The sequence below is a fragment of the Zalophus californianus genome, chromosome 14 (assembly GCF_009762305.2).
Source record: "Zalophus californianus isolate mZalCal1 chromosome 14, mZalCal1.pri.v2, whole genome shotgun sequence".
NCBI lineage: Eukaryota > Metazoa > Chordata > Mammalia > Carnivora > Otariidae > Zalophus > Zalophus californianus.
This window is the reverse complement of record NC_045608.1, coordinates 6764401-6789211: the sequence shown is the minus strand read 5'-3', so window position 1 is coordinate 6789211 and position 24811 is coordinate 6764401. Positions and strand designations below refer to the sequence as shown.

General features: G+C 57.7%; 4 protein-coding genes across 14 annotated transcripts in view; 2 read left to right on the top strand and 2 right to left on the bottom strand.

The window, feature by feature from the left end:
- Window positions 1-4435, bottom strand: part of ABCB9 (ATP binding cassette subfamily B member 9) — a 28039-nt gene extending 23604 nt beyond the window's left edge. For 3 of the 4 annotated variants that reach the window (XM_027576745.2, XM_027576748.2, XM_027576747.2), the window contains exon 1: window positions 4300-4435. The gene's annotated coding sequence lies outside the window, so the exon portion shown is untranslated. Of the gene's footprint in view, window positions 1-4287 lie in introns of all 4 variants that reach the window. The other variant, XM_027576746.2, reaches the window with a different exon arrangement.
- Window positions 4436-8103: 3668 nt separating this feature from the next.
- On the top strand, window positions 8104-16708 carry OGFOD2 (2-oxoglutarate and iron dependent oxygenase domain containing 2). Of its 4 annotated transcripts, XM_027576751.2 has the most exons (7): window positions 11493-11759; window positions 12141-12197; window positions 12922-13035; window positions 13125-13224; window positions 14700-14827; window positions 15058-15315; window positions 15390-16708. In XM_027576751.2, the coding sequence occupies exons 1-7, from the start codon at window positions 11628-11630 to the stop codon at window positions 15651-15653; spliced, it is 1053 nt and encodes a 350-aa protein (XP_027432552.1). In that variant the 5' UTR covers window positions 11493-11627; the 3' UTR covers window positions 15654-16708. The 4 variants fall into 4 exon arrangements, with proteins under 4 accessions (XP_035579861.1, XP_035579860.1, XP_027432552.1 ...); XM_027576750.2 differs by having other exon boundaries at window positions 15058-16708; XM_035723968.1 differs by lacking the exons at window positions 12922-13035; window positions 13125-13224 and having other exon boundaries at window positions 8104-11759.
- Window positions 16709-17023: 315 nt separating this feature from the next.
- Window positions 17024-19441, top strand: ARL6IP4 (ADP ribosylation factor like GTPase 6 interacting protein 4). Of its 5 annotated transcripts, none has more exons than XM_027576756.1 (6): window positions 17024-17185; window positions 17538-17711; window positions 18155-18463; window positions 18547-18664; window positions 19017-19086; window positions 19166-19441. In XM_027576756.1, the coding sequence occupies exons 2-6, from the start codon at window positions 17549-17551 to the stop codon at window positions 19220-19222; spliced, it is 717 nt and encodes a 238-aa protein (XP_027432557.1). In that variant the 5' UTR covers window positions 17024-17185; window positions 17538-17548; the 3' UTR covers window positions 19223-19441. The 5 variants fall into 5 exon arrangements, with proteins under 5 accessions (XP_027432557.1, XP_027432558.1, XP_027432553.1 ...); XM_027576757.1 differs by having other exon boundaries at window positions 17026-17185; window positions 18179-18463; XM_027576752.1 differs by lacking the exon at window positions 17024-17185 and having other exon boundaries at window positions 17207-17711.
- Window positions 19442-20060: 619 nt separating this feature from the next.
- PITPNM2 (phosphatidylinositol transfer protein membrane associated 2) overlaps window positions 20061-24811 on the bottom strand; it is a 111912-nt gene continuing 107161 nt past the window's right edge. The window contains 6 exon segments of the mRNA XM_027576740.2: window positions 20061-23027; window positions 23120-23248; window positions 23338-23521; window positions 23910-24059; window positions 24164-24312; window positions 24430-24546. Coding sequence (XP_027432541.1) covers window positions 22704-23027; window positions 23120-23248; window positions 23338-23521; window positions 23910-24059; window positions 24164-24312; window positions 24430-24546 — 1053 coding nt within the window. The 3' untranslated portion in view covers window positions 20061-22703.

Below are 24811 nucleotides of genomic sequence, written 5' to 3'. Positions count from 1 at the left end.
ATAATAAAAAAATAAAACAGCATGAGGTTCAGTGCGTGAACATCCGTTCTGGGCACAGCGCCTGGCTGTGACTGTTACCACTGTATACAGTGGGTGCATAATAGGGGTTTGTTTACTTCTCTCCTCCCCAAATCAGGCCTTAGACCAAGATTGGGGGGGGGTTGGTGGCCAAAGGCCCTAGAGCAACCCAGGGACTTTCACATCTGCCTGGAAGTTTCCAGAATATTCTCCTTCAGCCCAGGTTGCTCTTCATCCCCTCACCTAGGCCCTTCTGGCCTTCTGGAGCTTGATGTCTGCTTTGTCCAAAGCACCCCCCACACTGGGCCCCTTGGAACTGAGCCAGTGCCTAGGAGACCCCAGGAGCTGCAGGAACACTGCAGGATGTAGGGGCCTGGTGGCAATGTTTGGAAGTGGGACCTATCCAGGGCAGGACGGGGACTGGACTGGGGGTGTACCTCTGAGTGCTAGCTACCTCTTGACTTGGGTCCATCCCTTTTCTTCCTGGGGACTTTGTCATCCCATCTGCAAAATGTGCAAAGTTCTAGAGTCCCTAAGTGGAAAGGAGAGGCATGGAACACCAGGAGAGGTCACTCTGAGTAGTGACTGAGAAGGAGGTCAGCTTGAGAGACCCTCTCCCCCACAGCTCTGGTGCCCAAAGGCTAGTGGCTCATGTTCTGGAGTGACAGAAACCCCACATACCCCATGAGGCAGTTGCTTCCATATTGCCACATAGAGTTGGGGAAACTGAGGCACAGAGAGGCAAAAGCATATGCCCCATATCACTCTGCCAACAAAGGCCCAAGCCAGGACTTGGGCCAGTATGTAAAGGATCCCAGCGCCTAACTCTCAACCTCTGTACTGCAGGCCTGGCACATAGCAGGTGCCTAATAAGTATAAGCAAACAGTTATGTAACACAGCCTTTCCTCTGGGCCGGGTCTTTTACGTAACTTTTTAAAATTTTTTCTAAATAGCATTTAATTTAATTTTATTTTTTAAGTAGGCTCCATACCCAACATGGGGCTTGAACTCACGACCCTGAGATCAAGAGTCACACGCTCTACTGACTAAGCCAGCCAGGAACCCCAGGCCCGGCCTTTTATATAGGCCACACACTATATGTGTTTGCTTATTTAATCCCTGCAACGACTTGTGAGATTTGTACTATCCTCAACCCCATTTAGCAGATGGAGAAATCGAAGCCCAGAGAAGTTACGAACGTCTGCAAGATCACACAGCTGGTGAGTAGCAGAGCTGGGATTTGAATGCAGAGCTATCTGGCTCCAGAATCTGGGCTCTAAACTATGAAGCTAAAACACTTGTCAATATAACAAGTGCCGATAGGGAGTGTTTGTCTAAGGATTTAAATGCATAAATGTGATTTAAATACATGAATCTTCACAAGAACCCTGGGAGGTAGGGTCTATTATTCCCATTTTACAGTCAAGAAAACTGAGGCACAGAGAGGTTCACTGAGCTGTCCCAGATCACGCCGCTAGGCAGTGGCAGAGCTGGGATGTGAACCCAGGCCGTGGAGTTCCAAAGCCCTAATGCTTCAAAACAGCCTCTCCAGGGGTAGGCAAGACCCCCTAATGATGCTGGGGGGGGGGGGCGTTGTCTGAGATGCAGAAAGGACCCTGGGGTGTGATAGTCCCTGAGCCTGGGCTCCGCCTAGAGCCCAGCACTTCCAGGTAGACTCCAGTCAGTGCCCAAAAAGGCTCCCTTGTCAGCAGCTGCACCTGCAAGGGAAGCCAGGGCTGAATGGAACCAAGGGCAGGCGAGGGAGCAGGGCTAGGGCTGGTGGGAACAGTCACCCCCTGCCCAGTCCCTTGCTCCAGCCCAAGCCCCAGCTGGGCTGCCAGAAAAGGTTCCTATCTGCTGCAATGCAGAGGCCTCGGGAAGCCAGTGAGTGGGTGAGCGTGAGTCGGAGCCCAGGGAGGGATGCTCCTGGCCCAGCGCCGCACCCGGCCTCCTGGCCAAGCCACTGCCTTCACCCCAGGCCCTGCCAGCCACCTTGGCTGTTGCTCGCCTCTTGGTGGGCACAAGGAGTTCCTTGGCCCTGGAAGGGAGCTGGGGTACAGAAGTGGGACAGGAGAGAGATCTGCCAGACACCAGCTGAGGGACTTGGCCCACTCTTCCTGCTCCCGCTCCCAGTCACTGGGGGAGTTCCTTCCCAACACCCCTCTGCTTGGGGTAATGTCAACCCCATTTGACAGTCACCAGCAAGGGGACCCCGACTGTTTATCTTCACCAGCATAAGCAACGTTTCACACTCCAGCATCACAGACTATCTGAACCACATTATATGGATGGGGAAACTGAGGCACAGAGAAGAAGCAGGGGGTGAAGCCTGTCTAGTCACCCAGCAAGCTGAGGACAGAGTAGCTATAGCACCACGGCCCCATACTCCCAAGGGCTGAGTCCTTGTACTCCAGGCTCTGATGGAGCAGAATCCAGCTCGGGTCGGGTTACAGCCCTCCGTGGGGACAGGCTACTCTGTTATTTTTAAAATTTACTGAGCAGGAGGGTGAGGGGGACCAGACCACCAGCCAAGACTGTGAGGAGGGGAGGATGGGGACCCCCGGGTGGCTTGGAGGCACAGCCCTGCTTTCCAGCTGCCTGATCTGGTGGATGCGGCCGAGCTCAGCCAGGTGGAGCTGGAGGGCAAAGTGTGAGCACATGGGTGGCAAGAGAGGCCCGAGGGACAAGGACAAGGTGGTGGCCAGAGGCCAGAGCAGGCCCTGTCCAGGATGTGACATGGCCCGGGAAGACAGGGGCAACTCGCCTTGCCCCCAGACGCTAAGGAATGGCACAGGATTAGCAAGTGACCCCATCCCCACAGGGGGTCCTGCCAAAGGCTTTTAGTCTCAGTAGAAATGGTGGTTGGGGCACCTCCAGCCATCAGCTGCACGGAAGGAAAGTCTGCAACACCCAGGAGATAATAAATGACAATTATTATCACAACCGTAACAGCTACCGTTTACGGCACGCTACTCACTGCCAAACAGTGGGCTAAGTGCCCGGCACCTCCCATTCTTGTTCATCCTTGCCCCTATTGTGGGAGGTCCTCACGTAATCACCCCCACTTTACAGGTGGGGAAACGGAGGCCTGGGGAAGTTAGGTGGCGTGCAGACAATAGGCAAAGGCAGGACTGAAACCCAACACTTGACTCTCTGGGTGGGACGTGCCCAGGCTACTCAGGGACCACGACAAAAGGGTCCTCAAGGACCTAGGTGGTCCAAGCAGTTTGATCCACTCCTAACGTGGTGAACTTTCCACCCCAAATTGTCATTTGCCCAGCAGTGGAAAGGCCCATTCACTGCTCAGCAAACACTGGCCAATGGAGGGTGGTGTCACCGGGGGGTTTCGGGCCATAGCACCAGGACTGGGCTGGATCCACTTTGTTCCATCCTGACTCCAGCCTTGCTCAGCCCACCACATCTCATGCTGGGACTGGCCCTCTCTCAGAGACTTGGGAAAGTTGTTTTAGGTCACCCGTGGCTCTAGGCGAAGGCCAACCGGGGAACTACGGTGGCCTTCCTACAACCCTCCTCTGGTCACCTGCCACCTGTCCTCCGAAGCAGGGATGGAGGCCAGCCTATCTCCAGGGGGTGAGGCAGTGGGCAGAAGACACTGAATCCTGTCAGACCAGCTTAAAGCTATCTTAAATGACATCAGGTGGGGGAAGGCGGCATCCTGTTTTAACACAGACCCAGAAATAAGGGAGGAGCCCCTGGGAACCCACAGGCCTACTGCCAGGGTGGATGCGTGTGGAACGTCAGCCCACTGACCAGCAGGGGAGACTGAGGGGAACCGTCTGCCAAGATCTGCAGGCCCAGGTCGGAACCCGCAGGCTTCTGCCACAGCCAGGGTGCTCAGGCCCCGTGGGCAGGCGCCGCTGTAGAACGCGGGGAGCCCTGGGAAGTCGCACAGTACGTTCCTAGGGGGAGAACAGCCATCCCAGGATCCTCCCCAAAAGGCGCCCACACCATTTTCCAAGAGGCAGCGGCGCGTGAGGAGTTAAAAAAAAAAAAAAAAAAAAAGAAGCAACATTCGCCCTGCGGGCGTGGAAAGGATGCGGCTGCAGGGATGGGGGGCTGGGACCTGCAGCCGAGGGCGCCTGGGGACAGGGGCGGAGGCGAGAAGGCTCCCAGAAGGGTGCCACCTTCAACAGTGATGCCTACTCCACCTCTGAGGCAGGGGGACCCAGACGCCCCCAGCCCGTGTCCGGCTTGGCACCCCGGCTAGAGAACGACCCGTCCGGGGTTGCCGGGCGCCGCGGTCTTACCTGTTACCTTACCTGGCACCAGGTGAGCCGTGAGGGGGGGGCGCAGTGGGCTCGGGTCGTCAGGGGCGCAGGTTCCGCGCAGGTCATTGGCGACTGCGCCCCGCGCCGCGCTCGCTCCGCTCCTGCCGCCGCTCCTCCCCGCCTCCCACCCCCGCTGCGCCGCGGCAAGGTCGGAGCGGAGCCCGGCTGGCGCTCAGGCCTGCTGACGGGTGGGGCGGGGCCTCCGGGGTGGGGCGGGGCCTCCGGGGGCGGGGCCAGAGCTAGCCCCCCCCCCCCTCCCTCCCGCCGGGCCCTCCAGCTCTGTGCTCCAGGTCTGGAGGGCCCAGGCCCAACCTGGGGGGCGGCAGCTCTTCAATGGGTCTTTTCCTCTGGAGGGACAACCTGCCAGCCCATGAGGGTGGGGGCTATGATCTTTCCTTCCTTCCTTCATTTCCTCCCTTCCTCCCTCTTTGCCTTTCTCTCTGTCTCTTTCTTTCTTCCAACAACTATTTGTGCAGCATCTACTATGTGCCTTGTGCCATTCTAAGCTGTTGAGATACAACAGTGAACAAACAGAATCCCTGCCCTGCTGGAGCTGACACTCTAGTGAGGGAGTCAGGCAATACATATGATAAATAAGGCAATTCTATCTGTTGGAAGGGAATACATTTTACAGAGAGGAACAGGGCAGGATAGTAGAGATTGGGGTAGGGGAAACAGCAACAGGCACCGAGTGACCGCTAGGTGCTGGGTGCTAGGAATACGGCTGAGTGTGAAAAAAGGAAAACCCCCATCCTCTGCGGAATAGGGGAGACAGGAAATCAACAGGTATATACATAAGATAATTTCATTTGGTGGCAAGTGCCATAAAGGAATAAAACTCGGTGAGGCCATGGAAAGTGACACAGGGCTACCCGAGCTGGGCAGGGCTCTCTGGGAAAGGTGCAAGGTGAGCAGGCTTCTAGGCAAAGGGTGTGGCCTGAACCAAGAGCCTGGGAGAACAGGTCAAGGCCAGAGTGGGTGGCAAGTGGGGCAATATATCGCCTCACCTCTCCATCCTTCAGTCAAAGGCTTAAAGCACTCTGAATTTAAAACAGCCTCTGCCACTCACATGGGACAGCCTCCTTCAAGGAGAATTTGGCAAAGTTCAGATTTTAAAAAGCTTTTTTTTTTTTGACCCAGTAGGAATTTCTTCTATAGATAAGACTGGTAGAGGGGAGCAAAGATCCTAGTCTGCAGATAGTTACTGTAGTAGCAAAACTCTGAAAATATCCTAAATACCCTTCCTTAAGGGACTGGCCAAATCATTACAGAGCGGGGCGCAACAGACCACCCTGTGGCAGGGGAAAAAACAATGAATGTATGTATGTGTTTGTATACAGAAGTTACGTAAAGGTATGGAATGACCTCCTAAACGGATTGAGTAAAAACAAGGGACAGAATAAAGTTGGAGTAGTTAATGTTTGTGCAAAAACAAAAGCAAATATATGACTGTACGTGAAGAAAGTATCCTGGATGGGCTATCCAAAAGTCAGAGTGACTCAGAGCTGGGTCCAGATCCAGGCTCCGTCATTTTTGCTGTGTGGAAACAGCTGACATGGTATTGAAGGAGAAAAGCAACGTTGGAGGGCTGACGCTGCATGACTTCGAGACTTACTCTAAAGCTACAGTAATCAAGACAGTGTGGTTTTGATGAACGAACAGACACAGAGATCAATGGAACGGTATAGAGCATCCAGAAATAGACCCCTATAAATATAGTCAACTGATCTTTGACAAAGGAACAAAGGCAGCACAACGGAACAAACACAATCTTTTCCACAAATGGTATTGAAACAACTGGATTGCAACATGCAAAAAAAAAAAAAATCTAGACTCAGACCTCACACCTTTCACAAAAATTAACTCAAAATGGACCAAAGACCTAAATGTAAAACGCAAAACTATAAAACTCTTAGAAGATAGGAAAAAATCTGGATTTTTAGGTGCAACATCAAAGGCACAATTCATGAAAGAATTGACAGGCTGAACTTCATGACAATCAAAAACTTCTGCTCTGCAAAGATGCCGTCGAGAGAATGAGAAGACAAACCACAGACTGGGAGAAAATATTTGCAAAAAATATATCTGATGAAGGTCTGTTATCCAAAATATACAAAAACACTTAAAACTCGACAATTAAAAAAACCCCAAACAACCCAATTTAAAAAAGAGGCAAAAGACCTGAACAGACACCTCACCAAACAAGATATACAGATGGCAAATAAACGTATGAAATGATGCTCAACGTCATATCATTAAGAAATTGCGAATTAAAACAACATGATACCATTACCTACCTAATAGAATTGCTAAGATCCAAAACACCGACAACACCAAATGCTGGTGAAGATGTGAGCGACAGGAACTCTCATTCACTGCTGGTAGGAATGTAAATAGTAGAATTACTTTCGACGGGTTTGGTGGTTTCTTATAAAACTAAACATCCTATTACTGTATGACTCAGCAATCATGCCCCTAGGTATTGGCCCAAATGAGCTGAAAACTGATGTCCACATAAGAGCCTGCAAGTGGATGTTTATAGCAGCTTTATTCATAATTGCTGAAACTTGGAAGCAAGCAAGATGTCCTTCAGTAGGGGGATGGATCAACTGTGGCCCATCCAGACAATATAGTATTATTCAGTTATCGAGCCACTAAAAGACACAGAGGAAACATAAATGCCTATTACTAAGTGAAAGAAACAATCCAAAGAGACTATATGCTGATACCAATTATATGACATCCGGAAAAGACAGAACCATGGAGGTGGTAAAAGGATCAGTGGCTGCCAGGGGTTGGGGCGGAGGGAGGGATGAACAGGTGGAGCACAGAGGATTTTGAGGGCAGTGAAACTATTCTGTATGAGACCACAGTGGTAGATATGTGTCATTCTACATTGCCCCAAGCCCCAGAAGAGACAACTCCAAGAGTGAACCCTAGTGTAAACCATGGACTTTGGGTAATAACGTGTAACAAATGTACCACTCTGGTAAGGGATGTTGATAGTGGGGGGGAGTGGGGCATATGGTCAATCTCTGTACTTGCCACTCAGTTTTGCTGTGAAACCTAAAACTGCTCTGAACGGTAAAGTCCAGGGGCGCCTCGGTGGCTCAGTCGTTAAGCGTCTGCCTTCGGCTCAGGTCATGATCCCAGGGTCCTGGGATCGAGCCCCGCACTGGGCTCCCTGCTCCGCGGGAAGCCTGCTTCTCCCTCTCCCACTCCCCCCTGCTTGTGTTCCCTCTCTCGCTGTCTCTGTCGAAATAAATAAAACCTTAAAATAATAATAATAATAAACAGTAAAGTCCAGGGGCGCCTGGGTGGCTCAGTTGGTTAAGTGGCTGCCTTCGGCTCAGGTCATGATCCCAGGGTCCTGGGATCGAGCCCCACATCGGGCTCCTTGCTTGGCGGGGAGCCTGCTTCTCCCTCTCCCTCTGCCTGCCACTCCCCCTGCTTGTGTGCACGCTCTCTCTATCAAATAAATAAAATCTTAAAGAAAGTAAAGTCTATTATAAAAAAGGTTAAAATGGTAAGTTCTATATTATGTATATTTTACTGCAATAGATAAATTACAGGTGTTCCTAGCAGCTTCATTCGAGACATCTCCAAACTGGAAACAATACAAGCGTCCTTCAGCTGCAGAATGGCTCGGGGGATGGAGTGGGCCCCCAGTGGAATGCTAGGCAGCCACGAAGAAGCACGAGCGCCCACTACACCGGACAACAGCCATGAATCTCACCAACAGAATGCTGAGTCAAAGACGCAGTATACAAAACAATACATGGTATATGATTTTATTTGTACCAAATTCAACAGCAGGCCAGACTAATCCTGGCTCTTAGGAGTCAGGGTAGTGATTGGCCTTCGGAGGTGGGTGGTGGCTGAGCAGGGACACGGTGGGGGCTGGAATGTTTTGTTTTGGGATCCGGATGCTGGTTACATGGGTGTGTCTAGTTTATAAAAATTCACCAGCTGTACACCAGAGATGTGCCCTTTTTTGTAGTGTGCTCTATATGAATTCAAAAGAATGTGTATAGATACATAGAATTACACGTAATTGCAACATGCATATACACATGGACGTATGCATATGTACACACCCCCACAAATACACTCTGGAATCAGACAGAAAGATGGGTACTGTAATTCTGGTCCTGTCACTTACTAGGTTTATGGCCCTAGACAGGCCCCTGTACTTCACGGAGTCTCATCTGTAAAATAGGTTTAATAATATCTCAAACAGGAGCACCGCCTAGCTGGCTCATTTGGCAGAGCGTGCGACTCTTGGCTCTCGAGGTTGAGTTCGAGCCCCACATTGGGTGTAGAGATTACTTAAAAAAAAATCTTAAAAAATATAAAATACCTCACACAGACAACAAAAACACATCAGTGCTGGTTGAGAGCACATGGATCAAGTACTATTAATATTCTTGCTGTTGTTCCCTTTGGCGATTGAGTCCAGGCTGGGGCGGGGTAGGGGTGGAGACACTGCTTCCAAGGAGAAGGGGGACCACTGGGAGAGCCAGTCTAAACTGATAAGCGGAACATGCTCATCTTGCAAACTGCTGCAAAGGGAGAAATCTAACCGTGTGCACTGCGGGGAGGATGCATGTGCCAGGCCTGCCTTGGGCCTCTGGGGGAGGAAGATGGGGTAGTGCACACAGAACTGGGGAAATGGATCCTTTCCTGGAGAGCAGGGCCCTTCACTGTCGCTGGGCAATCAAGACACCCATGAAAGTTTAAACACCTTCTCAGGGCACACAGCTCCGGGCTGGGGAGCTGGGTCCTTGAGGAGGAAGCGGCCCTGAGGGTCATTCTCCCCCTTGGGGAAGACTGGCACCTTCAGGAGGGTTGGGCTGGGTCCCAGGATCCGTGACCCAGTAACCTAGATTTATTGCCTGAAGAGGGGAAAGGGCACCGGAGAAAGAAAACAGACTCCTGTTCCATTCCAGACTCCACTACTTGCGAGCTGTGTGGCCTTGGGTGGGCCATTCAACCTCTCTTTCGTTTTCCACCTCTGTAAAATGGGGACAACTCCTACCTCATACGGTTTGTTGCGAGGATTTGGCAGCTTCCCTTCACATGTAGAGTAAAATCCAAAATGTTAACAGTGGTCTCCAAAGCCCAGTGATTTGGCCCGAGTACCACTCTGGTGTCATCCCCTAGGACTTGCCCTCTTGTATGCCTTGCTGCTCTTCAAGCATGGCAAGCTCATCCCACTGCAGGGGCGTTGCCCTTTTAATTCCCCTGCCTAGAACTCTTTGCTGCCAGATCTTGCTGCAGCCATTGGAGCTCGGCTGAAATGTCACTCTTTGGGAGGCTTTCTCCAGTCGTTTGGTCTAAAGTGGCCACCTCCAAGGCACTCACCATCCCATCACCTGGCTTTCTTCCCAGCACTTAACGACTGAATGAAAATAACTTGATCTTGTATTTATTTCCTTGCTTACTCCTGTCTCCCCACCTTGACTGAGCTTCAGAAGGGCAGGGAGCTTATCTGTCACTCAAAACACGCTTCCACATGCTCACATGCAAAGCTCCCACACTCAGGATGGTCTTGCTGCCCCTGGCCAGCCAGTGTGAAAACCAATCAGGCTGTTGGTGTGGGTTTTTCCCTGAGAGCAGAAGCCTTTTCCCAGCCCCTCCAGGTGCTGGCGGGAGCCCTGGACCTGCAGACATGCTGGTGGAGAAAGCTGGAGAGGGCAGCCTGGCATGGTCGCACAGGATGTGAGGGTCTCCCACCTCCCTCTGGGGCCCTGGGGCTTCCGTAGGAGCCACAGGCAGGCCTCGGGGCCCAATTTGCCACAGAGCTGGGAGGAACCAGGGACCGTGTTGGATGTGTGAGTGTGGGTGATAGGTGTGTGAGGATGAGTGTGTGGCTGTGCCTGTATGTGAAGTGTTGTGTATGAGTGGGTGTGAGTGTGTCAAAGGTATGAGCATACTTGTGATGGTGTGTGCATGTGTGTGAGCACAGAAGGGTGTGTTTGAGTGCGTATGTGTCTCACTGCGAATGTGAATGAGTGTAAACCCGTGCATACACGGGGCGGGGGGGAGAGGCAAGCATCAAGAAAATAAATGCTAACAAGCACAAAGAGAAAATCTGAAATCCCTCATAATCCAACCACTCAGAGAACCCCTGTTGCGGTGAACCCTGGGGCAGGCAGGTCGCCGCCCCTCTCTGAGCCTGTTTCTCCAACTGTAACGAGGGTGACATACTACTACCTCGCTCAAAGCCTTGCTGTATGGATGAAAGGGCAGAAGGTGAAAGTCGGCCAACAGGAGTTACCATTCGTGGTCACCTGTGTATCCGGGCTAAGAGCTGGAGTCTCGAGGCCCCAGTCTTCCTCCCCACCCCCATCCTCGCACCACGCTGAGCCAGGGACGGAATTCTGGGGGCGGGAACAGGACTTCATCCCCTACCCCCAGCCTTAGTTTTCCCCATCTCAGCAAGAGGCCCAAGCTTCCTCCAGGGGCTTTGCAGACCTGGACCTGCGGGGTGCATGGCGGACCAAGGCGGGGGTCCCCGAGGCAAGGGACGTAGCAGCTACGACGCGTCTCCCCGAGGTACCGGAGCACGCTCTAAAAGAAACACACTCAGCTCACACTGCGGCTGTGCAGAACCTGGACCGCGCCTTGCGGGGTGTCGCCGGCACCAGACCACACCCTGTTCCCCGCCCACACTCGAATCCTTCGGCCCAGCCACCGGAAGTCACGGCGGACGGAGCGTTTTCGTGTCGACACTGCCCCGGGGCTCTCAGCAGCAAATCCCGAGCCCGCGGCGGAGGCTCGAGGAGTGCCGGACAGGGACCCGGGAGGAATGCTAAGCCCGAGCTCAGACGCACAGAACCGGCTAGCTGCTAGTTGGAGAGAGAGATCGGACCCCAGAGCTCCTCTAACTGTCCTCCTGCCGCTGGCTGCCTCTTCAGAAACTCCGAGTAGAAAAGGGAGGTGGCATTTAAGCGAAAGGCCTGGGGGGGGGGGGTTCCAAGTCCCAACTTGTCCCCGTCCTGTGAAGGTGTGACTCAGTTTGCCTATCTGTAAAGGGGCGATGGTCCCCGCCTCGTGGACGGGGAAACTGGGAGGCGGCACGAGAAGAGCACACGCTCTCAGCCGAGGCCGTCCGCCCCTCCCCTGGCCCGGGAGCGTCTCTGCCCCCCCGCAGACCGTTTTCTGGGGCGGAGTCTTCGTTCTCTTCTGCACTTGGGAACTTGGCACGGACCCTTGCCGCCGGTTCCACGCGGGGTCCACCCCGGTCCCCGGCTTGGCTCGGGGCGCGCCGGAAGTGCTCCTACGGAAGCCGGCGGGGCGGCGCGCGGCCCTTCACCATGGCGACGGCTGGGGCCCCGCGGCGTTTCTGCCGCTGCGCCTGCTTCTGCTCCGAGAACTTGTACGTGGCGCGCTACGGGCTCCACGTGCGCTTCCGGGGCGAGCAGCAGCTGCGCCGGGACTACGGCCCGGTGAGTGGCCTCCATCGGCTCTGCGGAGAAATGGGAGGGCAGGCCGTTCGCTTTGCCCGGGTGCTCCGATCTGACAGCAAGGAGGACATGATCTCTGGGTGCCTCGGGTTTTTTCACCTTAAATGGGGATAGTAGTATCTTCTTAGTGAGGTGGTCGTAAGGAATGAATGAGTAAACGTACGTGTAAAGTGCTTCGGGCAGGGCCCGGCGCGGGGATGCTCTTCTTACCGTACTTACCGTAAACGTAAGTACGCTTCGTACTTCCCGAATTTCATCCTCACAATGACCCCGTCAGGTCGGGGCTCTCATTTCCATCTCAACGAGGGGAAACTGAGGCCCAGAGCCGTTAAGTGACTTGCTCACTGGATTTTCTGCTCTCAGATCCTGCGCAGCCGAGGGTGTGTCAGCCCCAAGGACTTCCAGCAGCTGTTAGGAGAGGTAACACGCCCCACCCTCCACGCCCAGCCTGGCCCTTCCTCTTAGCCCTTATAGATTGGTGGCAGCAGCTTGAGGGGGCTTCCCAGCCGTAGGCCTGCCAGTCCCAGCTCCCTGAAGGGCTCCTGAGACCTCCCCTTGCCCTCTTCCTGTGCCCCCTCACTGCAGCACCTGGGGCCTGGCACCAGAAAAAGAGAAAGTGGAAAATGCCAAGTTGTCTGCCTTACACCCTCTTAAGACACTTGCGTAAGGCTTCACAGCAGGTGGAGTTGAGATCCCACCCAGGGCAGCTGGGCTCCGGCCTCTTCATGTCTTCACCCACTGCCCTTTGGCTGGTGCCAGGGCTGCTGGCATCTTCTGTCTCCTTCCTCACCTGGGGGTGAGTAAGGGGAAGCTTCCTAGGCAAGCCCTCTGCAGCCTCTGGAACACAAGGCTTGGCTGGGATTCCATTCCCCTCCCTCAGTGGCCCAGCTAGTTGGGCATGTCCAGGGGTTCCCATCACAGCCAGACTCTGAATGGTGCAACCCAGAGTGGGTGGAGTTGCCTTCAGCTAACAGCTTGGCACCTGCAGTTTACCCTGATAGAATCAGGTGTGTAGGGAGACCTCGTTCTCAACCCAGGCCCTGCCCCTTCCTGAGCTTCAGTTTCCTCCTCTGTACAGTGACCTTGTGTGTGTGTGGGGGGGGTGTGAGGCCCCATCTTGGTAACTAGGCCCTGTGCCACCCAGCTTGAGCAGGAGGTGGAGCGACGGCAGCGGCTGGGGCAGGAGTCGGCTGCCAGGAAAGCCCTCATTTCGAGCTCCTACCACCCAGCACGGCCTGATGTCTACAACACGCTGCAGGTACCTGGCAGGGGCAGGTTACTGGAAGAAGCTGGAGGCATCCAGACTTGGGGCCTGTCTGCCTCACAGCTAGTGGGTTCTGCCCCCAGGACGAGGCTCTGGCCCCCGAGTTTTTGGCTGCAGCTGAGTACAGCACATCACCGGGTGCAGACCTTGAAGGCCTTCTCCAGCGGCTGGAGACGGTGTCTGGTGAGGTCTTGGCCCCATCACCTAGTAGCACTAGGACTAGGGGGTGGGAGACTGGGGTCCCTCCACCATGCCTGCCTCCAAAATCCAAACCAGCAGGAGCTAGAAGGGCTGGTGGGACTACCTGTCAGGAGCAGGGCATCTGTATTCACTTACTCACTTGCCCAACACATACTCACTCAATGCCTGTGTCGGGTGTGAACCAGCTGGCATACCCAAATGGGGGGTACTGCAGAACTTAACAAAGGGACAGCTAAGACAGGTGTGCATGACGGTGAAGGACCCACCCCACATCTCCCAGCCCAGGACTAACCGCAGGCTGGGGAGAGACAGTTCCTATCCCTTGACCTGGACAAGTGGGCAATGAAGTTTCTTGAACCTGCCATGACTGGAGTTGTGGGAGAGGGGCTGCCAGGTAACTGCTGTGGCCTTGAGCAGAGGCACAAAGCCACAGCAAGCTCAGAAATGCCCCGTCTCTCCTGCCTTTGGATCTCCTGCTGGGATCTCCCACTGGCTAAACGCAGCAGGAAGTGCCAGCCCTTCCAAGTTCCTTAATTCCTCTGCCTCAATGTCACCATCTGTGAAAGGGGAGAACTAGTAATACCCATCTCCTAAAGTGTGATTAAGTGAGGTAATGTGCCTAATAGGCCGGGTGCACGGTGCTCAGGAGAGGTTTCCTTACCTTACCGTTAGTGTTATTCCTAGGTCTGGGGGTCCTGTGGGGAGACAGGTGTACAGTGTTCCTCCCTTTATGAAGCTTGTGCTCTCTTGTGAGGCACAGGATGGAATATGAATGAAACTGTCCCTCCTAGCCTGGAGGGACTCCTCCTCATTGCCACCCACTCCCCATCAGTGGAGATTCTGTGAAGGTTGTCTGGGTGGGGCTGGGCTGTGTGTTGGTGGAAAGTGTGGGGGCCACACGAACCCCACACCCCAGGGCGTTGGTGCATCTGCCAAGGAATGTTTGCATTTCTGATCTGAGCCTGGCTTCTCCCTAAACAGGGCCCAGCAAGAAGGAGCAGCCCTCCTCAACCTTCCTGTGTGGGGAACAGAGGCTCCAAGGGGCACTTCAGTTGGGGTGCAAATGTTGATGGCTCTTGGGGGGGCCGTGCAGAGAAGGCCTGAGGCTGGCTCTGTGATCCCCGCTCGGCTCCATCACCAGCCTGCTGGGTGTCATTGGGCTAATCCCTTCCCATCTCTGGGCCTCATCAAAACTCACATCGGAGTCTAGAGGCTAGACGTGTGGGCGCCTGTGGAAGCAGGATGAGAGTCTCCAGGGACAAATGAGGGGGCCCAGGAATAGGCCTTCCTGCTACCCACACAGTATGTCATTAGTGGTCACAACAGCCCTGAGAGGTGAGTACCCATGTTGTCCCCATCGTACAGGTGAGGAAACTGAGGCCGAGGGAAGTGACACGGCATGCTCAGGCTCACAGAGCTCACGAGGACACAGACCCACGCTGTCCCTCCCTTTGCAGGGGCGAAGCGTATCTACCGGCTGCCGGTGCTCACAGCACCATTCTGCCAGGCCCTGCTGCAGGAGCTGGAGCACTTCGAGCAGTCAGACATGCCCAAGGGAAGACCCAACACCATGAACAATTATGGGGTGGGTGAGGCAGGGGCGTCAGGGGCTGGGGGGACGTATCTGCGGTGCTGGAGAAGAGCTGTTGGGGTCTGTTGGGGTCTTAGTCTCCCCGTCTGTAAAATGAGGTCATGGTAGGATTATTGTGAAGCTGGTACCTGCAAATAACAGTGTCCTTGGTAAGAGACTCCCGCAGGGACCCAGGGTGAGGCCCCGTCAGTTTCCCTGCTGACCTCTGGGGGTCCCCCTCCCAGGTGCTGCTGCACGAGCTAGGCCTGGATGAGCAGCTGGTGACGCCCCTGCGGGAGCGCTTCCTGCAGCCACTGACAGCGCTGCTGTATCCAGACTGTGGAGGGGGCTGGCTTGACAGCCACCGGGCCTTCGTGGTCAAATACGCGCCAGGCCAGGACCGTGAGCTCGGCTGCCACTATGATAACGCCGAGCTCACCCTCAACGTGGCCCTTGGCAAGGCCTTCACGGGGGGTGCCCTGTACTTCGGGGGCCTCTTCCAGGTGAGTGTATGTGACCCACGGCGCAGGGCCTGGGGCAGCCGGGAGTGCCCAGGCCTGAGTCCCGCTTCCTGCAGGCGCCTTCAGCCCTGGCCCGGCCCCTGGAGGTGGAGCACGTGGTGGGCCAGGGCATCCTGCACCGGGGCGGCCAGCTGCACGGGGCCCGGCCCCTGGGCACGGGCGAGCGCTGGAACCTCGTCATCTGGCTCCGGGCCTCTGCTGTGCGTAACCGCCTGTGCCCCATGTGCTGCCGCAAACCTGACCTGGTGGACGACGAGGGCTTCGGCGACGGCTTCACCCGCGAGGAGCCCCCTGTGGTGGATGTGTGCGCCCTGACTTGAGCCAGGCTGGGCCTTGTGGGGGTAGCATGGCAGGCGAGGGCTCTGCCTCTTGGGTAGGGTAGGACAGGAATAAACTCCCTGCAGCCCTCAGGCACTTCTTGGTTCAAAAGGACACAGCGGCTTCTGCGTCATTCTTTCCCCAGACAGGCTGGCTTGGGTCAGGTTTGTCAGAGCCTGAGGTGGGGATTCCTGGGCAGGTGGTTTGTTGAAGGAAAACCTTCAGGAGAAGGGTGTGAGGGAAGGACAGGGCGGGAAAGAGCTGGGCCAAGATGTGGTTTCAAAGGGCATCCAGCCCCAGCCCAATCCCGCAGAGCACTCGAGCATGAATCTAGCAGTCTGCGCCCCCGCCCCCCCCCCCCCCCCCCCGCGTCAGAGAGGCTATAGGGTGTCTCTGGGCTGCGGTGGGCGGTGGGTGGGGAGGTGGCAGTGACTTCCCAGATATCCATCTCCAGGGCAGGTTGGCTCCCATGACCAAGGGAACCTTCCAGAGAAGAGTACAGGTGAGTTAGGAACACACACCACAGCAGGGATGGAGAGCATCTGTCTATAAAGGGGATTTGGGTGAGCCACCAATAGCAACTTCTAGTTGGTGATGAGGGCTTAGCACAGCGGGGTTTAAGAGCAGGACTCAAGCCAGACTGCCTGGGCTCAGATTCTGATTCTGCGGCTTCCAGTGGTGTGACTGTGGGGCAGCCACGTGACCTCTTTGTGCCTTGGTTTCCTCTCCTGGAAAGAACCTATCTCCTAAAGCTGTTGTGAGAATCAAATGAGTTAACGTTCATAAAGTGCTTTACAGCAGCCCTCTGTGTTTGCTGTCATTATTATTGAAAAATTTGCAACTGGGCAGCTCCCAAACTGGGGGGAGTGCAGCTGTGCCGGGCTTGGGGGTGCACATTTGCAAACCAGGGGTTTCCGTATTGAAATCTTGAGTTCTGGCTTCCCTGGGAGGGTGGGAGGATCTGGAACACCAGGCCTCGTTCCACACTGGAGAAATTGGCAGCAGAACCTCAGCTGCCCACTCCGGACACAGGCCTTCGGGGCACTCCCTCACAGGGCTCCCGCCCTGGCTCTGTCGCTAGGTGGGGACGCCGCAAGGACCAGGGATCTCACAGCCTGCTGGGGTGGACAGGTCGGCAGGCAACTCAGGGAGGCTGGAGGTCGGAGGGGCGGTCGGAGACGAGGGCAGGGCTGCGGCAGAGGCCGGGGAGCACGCACGACCTCGCAACCGCCTGGGGCGGAAGCCTGGCTCCCCAGCTTCCCTCTTCGGGAGGTCGGAGAGCCAGGCTCCGTTTCTTGGGCGGCCCTGGAGACGGAACCCGGGGCTTCAGGACTAAAGGCGGCAGCGCCTCGCTTTCCAGCCGGACGGCCTCTCGGAGCACTGCCCCGGCCGGAAGTCATCTCGCCGCCGCTTCCTCACGCGAAGGCGTGGTGCGGGTCCGACGGTCCCGCCAGATGGGCGGTTAGGAGGGGACGGAGCAGCTGCGGGGACCTTCCCTAGGGCGCCGAGGCCGCCGAGGGCGCGGGGGTGGAGGGTAGGAGCGCGCGGGGAGGGAATCGGGACGCACCTGGCAGCTGAGGACCGCGGCGGCTCCTGCGGGCGCGGGAGCGTCCAGGCGTGGAGGGGCCGTGCGCAGGCGTGGAGCGGCCGGGCGGGGGCGGGCCCTTAAAGGGGCCGAGGCTCCGAGAGTCGGCGCGGGGCCTGGGGTCCCGGGGGGTGGGGGAAGATCGTGAGGTGGCCGCGGACCCCCCCCGCCCAGTCCCTGTCCCGGGTGGTGATGGGCACTGGGCCCCCGAGAGCCAGGCCCCGAGAAGAGCCGCCCTCGGAGCCCAGTCTGGGGGGCCGGCTGGGTGAGCCCCAGTATAAGCGTGTCTCCCCGTCTCCAGCCCGCGGCGCTATGGCTCACGTCAGCTCTCGCAAGCGCTCCAAGAGCCGAAGCCGGTCCCGGGGCCGAGGGTCGGAAAAGAGAAGGAAGAAGAGCAGTAAGGACGCTCCGAGGAGCTCCTCGGCTTCTAGATCCCAAGACCACAAGGCCAGCAACACCAGCTCTGGGGCGGAGGGTGAGGACCGGAGGGAATGGGAAAGGGGTGTGGGAAGTTTACGGAGGAAGCTGCAGGCAGCTGAGTGGGCTTCCCGGGGTGGCAGTGGAGAGAGCGCGGTGAGCAGTAGAGTGCAGAGCGCGGGACCCGGATGTCTGGACTGAAAGACACCCGGATTCCAGAGGCTGGGCCCGCGCATTGTGTGCGGACTGAAGGGAGCCCGTAATGATGCCTTTTGTGAAGCTGGAGCTGAGATCGGGGTGGGGGGTGGTGGGGGGGCGCGCTGGCTGCCCTGCTCCTGGTCATACAGTGACTGGGTGAAGCCCAGAAAGTGCCTCTCCGGAGAGAGCTGATCCCTGCTCTGGAAGGCCCTGCCCGGAGCGCCTCACCCCGCCGTGGTCCCTCTAAGCCTGCCGCAGGCCAGAGCAAGGGGATGAAGGTCTCCTTCTTACCCTCCTGGCCAGCCTCACCTTCTCCCTGCGTCACAGAGAGAAGCAAGCCCAAGGCCCGGAGGAGACCACGAAGCAGCTCCTCCTCCTCTTCTTCCAGTTCTTCCAGCTCGTCTTCCCCCTCGTCCTCCTCTTCCTCCAGTGGCGGCCGGAAGAAGCGGGGGAAGCACAGGGACAAGAAGAGGAAGAAGAAGAAGAGGAAAAGGAAGAAGAAGCTGAAGAAGAAAGGCAAGGAGAAGGCAAAGCTGCAGCAGGCTGAGGCTCTGCCGGGCCCCTCACTGGACCAGTGGCACAGGTCGGCTGAGGAGGGAGAGGATGGCCCAGGTAGTCTGCCGCCCGGGGTGCGGGACGGGAAGCGTCCCCTCCCTGAGAGCCAGCCGCCAGCTCCCTGCCATCTCCGCTTGCAGTCCTGACAGATGAACAGAAGTCCCGCATCCAGGCCATGAAGCCCATGACCAAGGAGGAGTGGGATGCTCGGCAGAGCATCATCCGCAAGGTGGTGGACCCGGAAACAGGACGCACCAGGTGGGGAGTCTCGGCAAAGCTCAGCCCCACATGCTCTGCGCGCGCAGGGGGAGCGCCAAAGGGCCAGAGGCCAGAGGAAAGTGGTTACTCGTTCATGGGACTTCTTAGGCTGTTCTTCCTGATTGCCCAGAGCAAGCAGTTGCAGGGGTTGGAAGGGCCTTGAGGAGTGTCTTCAAAGGGCTCTGATGGCAGAGCCTACCCAGCTGCCTTTATCACTGTCCCAAGGGCAGGAGCGGCAGTGGGGGGGAGCGCCTAGGTTCCGCCTGCTCAAGGGAGTGGGGGCCTGAGGCTTGGTATCTCGTTCTGCTGCTCTGGCATCAGAGGCTCAGCCTCCTCTCCCCTCCTCCCCCAGGCTCATTAAGGGAGATGGCGAGGTCTTAGAGGAAATCGTGACTAAGGAGCGACACAGAGAGATCAACAAGGTTGGTGTCACCCCTTTCCCCGGGGTCCGCGCCCAGCTCTGTTTCTGATGTGTCCCCTTCTGTGCGCTTTCTTCTCTAGCAAGCCACCCGAGGGGATGGCCTGGCCTTCCAGATGCGAGCTGGGCTGCTACCCTGAGGGCCCTGCTGGCTAAGTGTTGGTGGATGGCCTGGAGGCTGGCTTCGGGGTGGGCAGCAGGAAGCCCAGTGGGTGTTTGTCTTTCCTCCTGTGGACTGGCCTCTGGCCCAGCCTCCTTTCAGACGCAGGGGGTAGAGGATAGGGTCACTGGCCTAATCAGCTCTCCCATCTCCTGAAAGAGCCTAACTTCCCAAATATTAAATGTTCCACAGTCGGAAACTTTGTCATGTTGTTTTTTTGTGCCGATGGGGGGCGGGGGGCGGGGAAGGATGCTGCCCAACTTCCAGAGTTAAAACAAGGGCTCCAGGAGTTTTTGGGGAAAGGCGGGGTGTGCCCTTGTGGTCATGGCCACACCAGCCACCTTTACCCAGCTCATCCCCAGATCAGCCTGCCTAGACCAGACCCTGACCCTCACCCCCAGCTGCATCCCAAACCCAGACTTGGCTCCTAAGCCCGATCCCCTCAGACTTGGGGGCAGACTGCTTCCTGTGCTCTTTCCTGCAGATGACACCTGTTCAGAGTGCTGGTGCTGGGGCCAGGTGGCCGGAGCGGGAGTCCTGGCCCAGATTCCTAGCTGTGTGCTCTGTAAAGCAGAGAGGCTTTCAGGGTTGCTGTGAGGATGAACGGGGTTCGTGTCTAGGAAGGGGCTGGAAGGAGGCCCAGGGCAGGGTAAGGCTTGTGTACTTGTATCGGTATTACGGCGAGTGTAGTGGGTGGTGTTTTATCGGGAAGCAACAGCCTCTCGCCGTCACAGCTTTAGCTCCAGGACAGGTGGGGCCCCCATCCCCAGCCGGTGTTCTGTGGTTGCCGGTGCAGTAAAGAGACCCAGAAGGAAGCCTTCGTGCTTCTTTAATTGGTGTAACAGACAATGACACTGTATACAGAGCACACTCAGGCCCGAAGGTGCAGGGGTAGCAAGGGCGGATGGGCGAGTCAGGACACTGCTCACACATGGCCCAGACAGAGAGACAGGAGGGGCCCAGACTCGAAGACTGCAACAGGGCAGGTGGGCGGGCAGCTCAGACCGAGCTGGGAAAGTTGGGGGTGGGGTCTCTGCTGAATCCCTCTTTAGAAATCAAAGAGAAGGCAGGTGGTTGGATCTGGGGTGGTGGGCTGAGGCTCAGTCTTGGGGTTGGGGCTGGGAGTGGGACTAAGGCTTCTACTCTAACAGGCCTGGGGTGGGGGTGGCAGTCAGCAAGGCCTGCCTCACCCTTTGGTTACGACTGGTCAGGCCTGAGCCCTGCAGCTCAGCACCCAACGCTGTAAACATTTTTGGTATTTTTTAAAGGACTCTGCCCTCCCTCTTAGTTTCTGAAAAACTGGTGCTTCCGTAAGAAGAGACTGTGCCAAAAGGAATCTTTAGGGAGGCAGGAAGCAGACCTGGATATAGAAGAGAGACGTCAACGGGGAGGGTGGGCTGCCCATCTCACCATCTATGGCTAAGGGCCGCTGGGGGAGGCCCAGGGGACTATTGCTGTTGTCCTTGGCATGGCTGGCAGCTGGGCAGGTGGGCGGGGAGTGCGGAGCTTGGGGGAGCTGCCCGCTGGGAGCGGCCGGACCCACTGCCCACATGGCCTCCCCGGGCCAGGAGGCCGCCCAGCCTTTATTGCAGGCGGGCCCGAGACTCTTCCAGGCGCTTCTCCGGATGGCTGGTCACCCAGGTGGTAGGCAAGATGGGGTGAGGTGGGACCGACAGAGGAGGAGGCACTGGCCACGGGGGGGGGGGGCCCCCCCCGCGGGGCTGTGATTGTCAGGCCAAGCGGTTCCCCCCTTTCCCCCCCCCCGCGGGGAGCGGGGGGGGGGTCAGGTATTGCACTTCCATTGCAACACTTACATTAAAACTTGGTCCATAAAATAATCGCTGCTTTATACATAACGCCTGAAACAAAAACAAAAAGCTACATCTTAAATATGAACAAACCCTGAAGGTCCTATCCCTCCAGAAATTTTTCTCTGCACAAAATAAATAGCTCTCACTCTGTATAAACCCACTTTCGTGGAACATTTACACGACCCTTTGGCTGTACATATCTACACACGGGAGAATGTTAACATCAATCGGTGTGCCTCCCCGTCCCAGCCCATGAGGCCCTGAGGCCGTGTCCAGGTTGGCAGCAGCTTCTCAGAGTTGGAGCCTGGCCAGGCAGGCTCCCCCGCCTTACGCAGAAGGTGGAGAAGCAGCAGAAGGGCCGCCCGGAGCCGAGCGCCACAGCTGAGATCATGGTCATTTCTGGGGAGGGAGGGCTGATGCTCGGACCCAGCGTGCCGGACAGCGCGGTCCTTACCAAGAGGGGAATGGCGTCGTGGCTGCCTGCCCTTAAGCTAACGAAGCAAGTTGTGGCTTCTTAGATTCGGCATCAAAACGGAATTGGCATAAAAAAAAACTTAAGTGTGCGCCCCACTCACCCCAGAGTAGAAATTCAGTGGAATTAATGGGGGGTCAGGTGAGGCGGGGACCCCACGCCCCACTGTATGGGCGGGGGTGGGGGACAGGGCCCCGGGACCCAGAACCAGGCTGGACTCCGTCACAGTGCTGGGTGTTTTCGTGTGGAGGGGCTGCGCTTGGTACTGAAAGAGTTAAGAAAAGGAAGCAGCCAAGGATTGCTCATTTAAAAAAACCTCATAGAAATCAGATTGGAGAAGTAGAAAGGTGTAGAAACGGGAGAGCCGAGGCACGTGGCCTTGACTGACGGCAGGCGAGGGGTGGCGGAGGAGGCCGGCCGGGCCAGGCCCAGGAGCCCGAGGCGTGGCTTCTCGGGAGCCGGCTCTGGGCCTCCCCAGCCTCGCCGCTGGACTGGGTTCCAGGTGGGGCGAGTGGACAGGTAGGCAGGGGTCCGGGGCTGCCACAGCGCTGGCGGGCCAGGCGGAGCTGCAGAAATTAAGATATGGCCTTTCTCTCCTGCTTGCACAAGGATTTGCCGCCCTGGAGCCTTCTGTGCGGCAAGAGGTCCCAGATAGCGAATGTCGGCTTTTCATGCATGTCCGTGGCCACAGGAGATGGTAATGGATCTCCACTCTCAAAAATCAGTGCAAAACCAGTGAGGTTGAACAGTTGAGTAACTCGAGTTAACAAGAAGCAGGCTGTCCCCCGTCGGAACTGCTACCGAGTGGGAGAGGACCTGGGGGTCAGGGTGAGCTAGTGGATGGGAGGTGGCGGGCTGGGCCCGGGTCCAGGCCTGGCGTCGGGACGCTGGGAGGTCAATGCAGGGCAAATGTCTAGGAGTGCCTTCCGGGCCAGTCCGCGTGGGGAGTCCTGGTCCCTCTGTCATCCTGGGACAGGTCCTCCTGCGAGCTGGAACCCCTCAGACCCTAGGACACGAGGCAGGGCTGGGAGGGCTGTGTGGCACGGCCTGTGTCCTCCGCCAGGTCCTGGGGACAAGCTTGTCTCCAGCCGACATTGTGTGCCCAGGCCAGGCCTCCTGGCAGGGCTGGCCGCCCCGGCCTAGCACCATGGAGACCACAGCGCCTCACTCACGGTGTCCTACTTGGGGCCCGCGGCTGCCCCAGGCTCAGGCCGGCCGGTCATGGTGCGGCCCCAGCAGCCCGCGGCTACGCTCATGCTGCGCTGTCCCCGCTGCTCCCCGTCCGCCTGGCTCTGCGTCCGATCGTGCCGGTGGCCGGGCCCGCTGGGCTGGGCCGAGATGGTGCGGAGCAGGTGGTTCCGGGAGCGCAGGAAGTCGCCCTGGCCCGGCAGGCCAAAGCTGCCTTTTCGCAGCGCCATGCGGGTGGCTGCATTGCGGGCCGGCCGCGCCCGGTGGTTGTACTTGAGCTGGGCCAGGTGAGCTGCGTAGCCGTCCGTGATGAACTGCAGGGGAGGGCGGGGAGGGAGAGGGCTGTCACGGGCTGGGCTCTCGGGGCCTGCCTGCCCGTGCCGCCCAGCACGACTCGCCCGCTCACCTGGCACTGCTGCTGCAGCTTCTTGGTGGGCCGGCCCACGATGTAGATCTGCATGGGGGACAGGCTGATGGAGCTGTAGACCGCCACGTCCTTGGTGGAGCCGTAGGCCGCGTGCACGCGCAGGTGCAGCTGTGGGTGAGACTGGCGTGGGCACGGGCACGGCCCTCCCGCCCCGCGCCCCGCGCCCCGCCCCTGAGCCCTTCCACCCGGGACCCCACCTCGGAGATGAGCAGCTTCAGGAAGTTGGCCTTGTGCCGCAGCGGGTCGTGCACCAGGCCGTCACAGAAGGACACCACGCCGTGGGGGAAGTTGTGCTGGGCCAGCCACGCCACCACCCGCTGCTTCTGCATGTCAGGCCGGCCCGTCACATAGATGATGAGGTAGCCCAGGTCCTGCCAGTGCCTGGGGGCGAAGCGGGGAGGCCTGGGTGTCCCACGGTCGCCCCGGCCTCCCTCCTGGGCCACCCCGTCTCCTTGCCCCGCCAGTCTCTCCTTGGGCCGCTGGAGAGCGCGTCTCCGATGGGGCTCAGCAGAAACAGTAGCCACGGTGAGGACAGTCTGCCAGGTTGCCCAGTCCCCATGGATGCCCTCGGCAGCAGGCGTAACTGGTCTCGTTAGGAGCCCCACTGTTCAGGTTGAGGAACTGAGGCATCCACATCAAGAGGTCACACCGCTAGACAGTGGCGGTGCTTGACTCCGTGAGCCCCTGCCAAGTGTCCCAGAGCCCTCCCCAGCTTGGCCTCCCGGAGCTTCCTGCCCCCAAGCCCGAAGTGCCCTTCGGCGTCACTCACCGCACCACGTCCACGGCCCCGGCCCGCACTTTGGGGTCGCTGCCCATGATGGACACACTGGCAGCAAAGGAGCCGTCGATACTGAAGACCACAAACTCCGTGCCCTTGGGCAGCACGGTGATGTAGCTGTCCGCAAACGTGTGGTCTCCCCTGCGGCGGGGTGGGGGGGGCGCTCATTAGAACCCACCAGACCTCCTCCTCCCTGTCCCGGAGGTGGCCGGCCTGGCCTGCTCACTCCCCAGAGGCGGGCTCACCTGACCACCATCTTGATGGGGTAGACGCCCACACCCAGGCGGTGGGTCTCGGGGATGGTGTAGGAGACCCGCCCGCTGCTGTTGGTCACCAGCGTGTCCAGGTACAGCCACTCGCCCGAGGGCGGTTGCATCATGATGTGCACGTCCACCTGGGGGGCCAGGCGAGCTGGTCAGGAAGGGGCCGGGGCCCCTGGCCTCCCCAGCCTCCACTCCCCAGCCAGGGGGAGGCCAGGCAGGAGCCCCTGCAGCCCTCCCCGGGTCCTCACCTTCTCCCCAGTCAGAGTGACCATGTCCAGGGGCCCGTACATGAACCGGCCCGTCAGAACTTGCGGGCCATCCTCGTTGGCGACTGCATCATTGATCCGGTGGTTGGCGGTCACGTTCTGGGGTTGGGAGGAGCGAGGCTGGGTCAGGGGAGGGGAGGGAAGGGTGGCTAGGATCTCCTGGGCCTGGTGGGTGAGCACGGGGCTTAAAGCCGGAGGGCCCGGGTTCAAGTCCGGCTCAGCCACGTGACCTACGTGGCCTTGGTGCACCCCCCTGCCTGTTAATGGGGTAGTAGCTCCAACCTCACAGACCGAGGATTAAGTAAGACAGCATGTGACTCTGTGACTCGGTCTCCTTGTCTGTAGCAGGGTGTCCTGTGAGGGC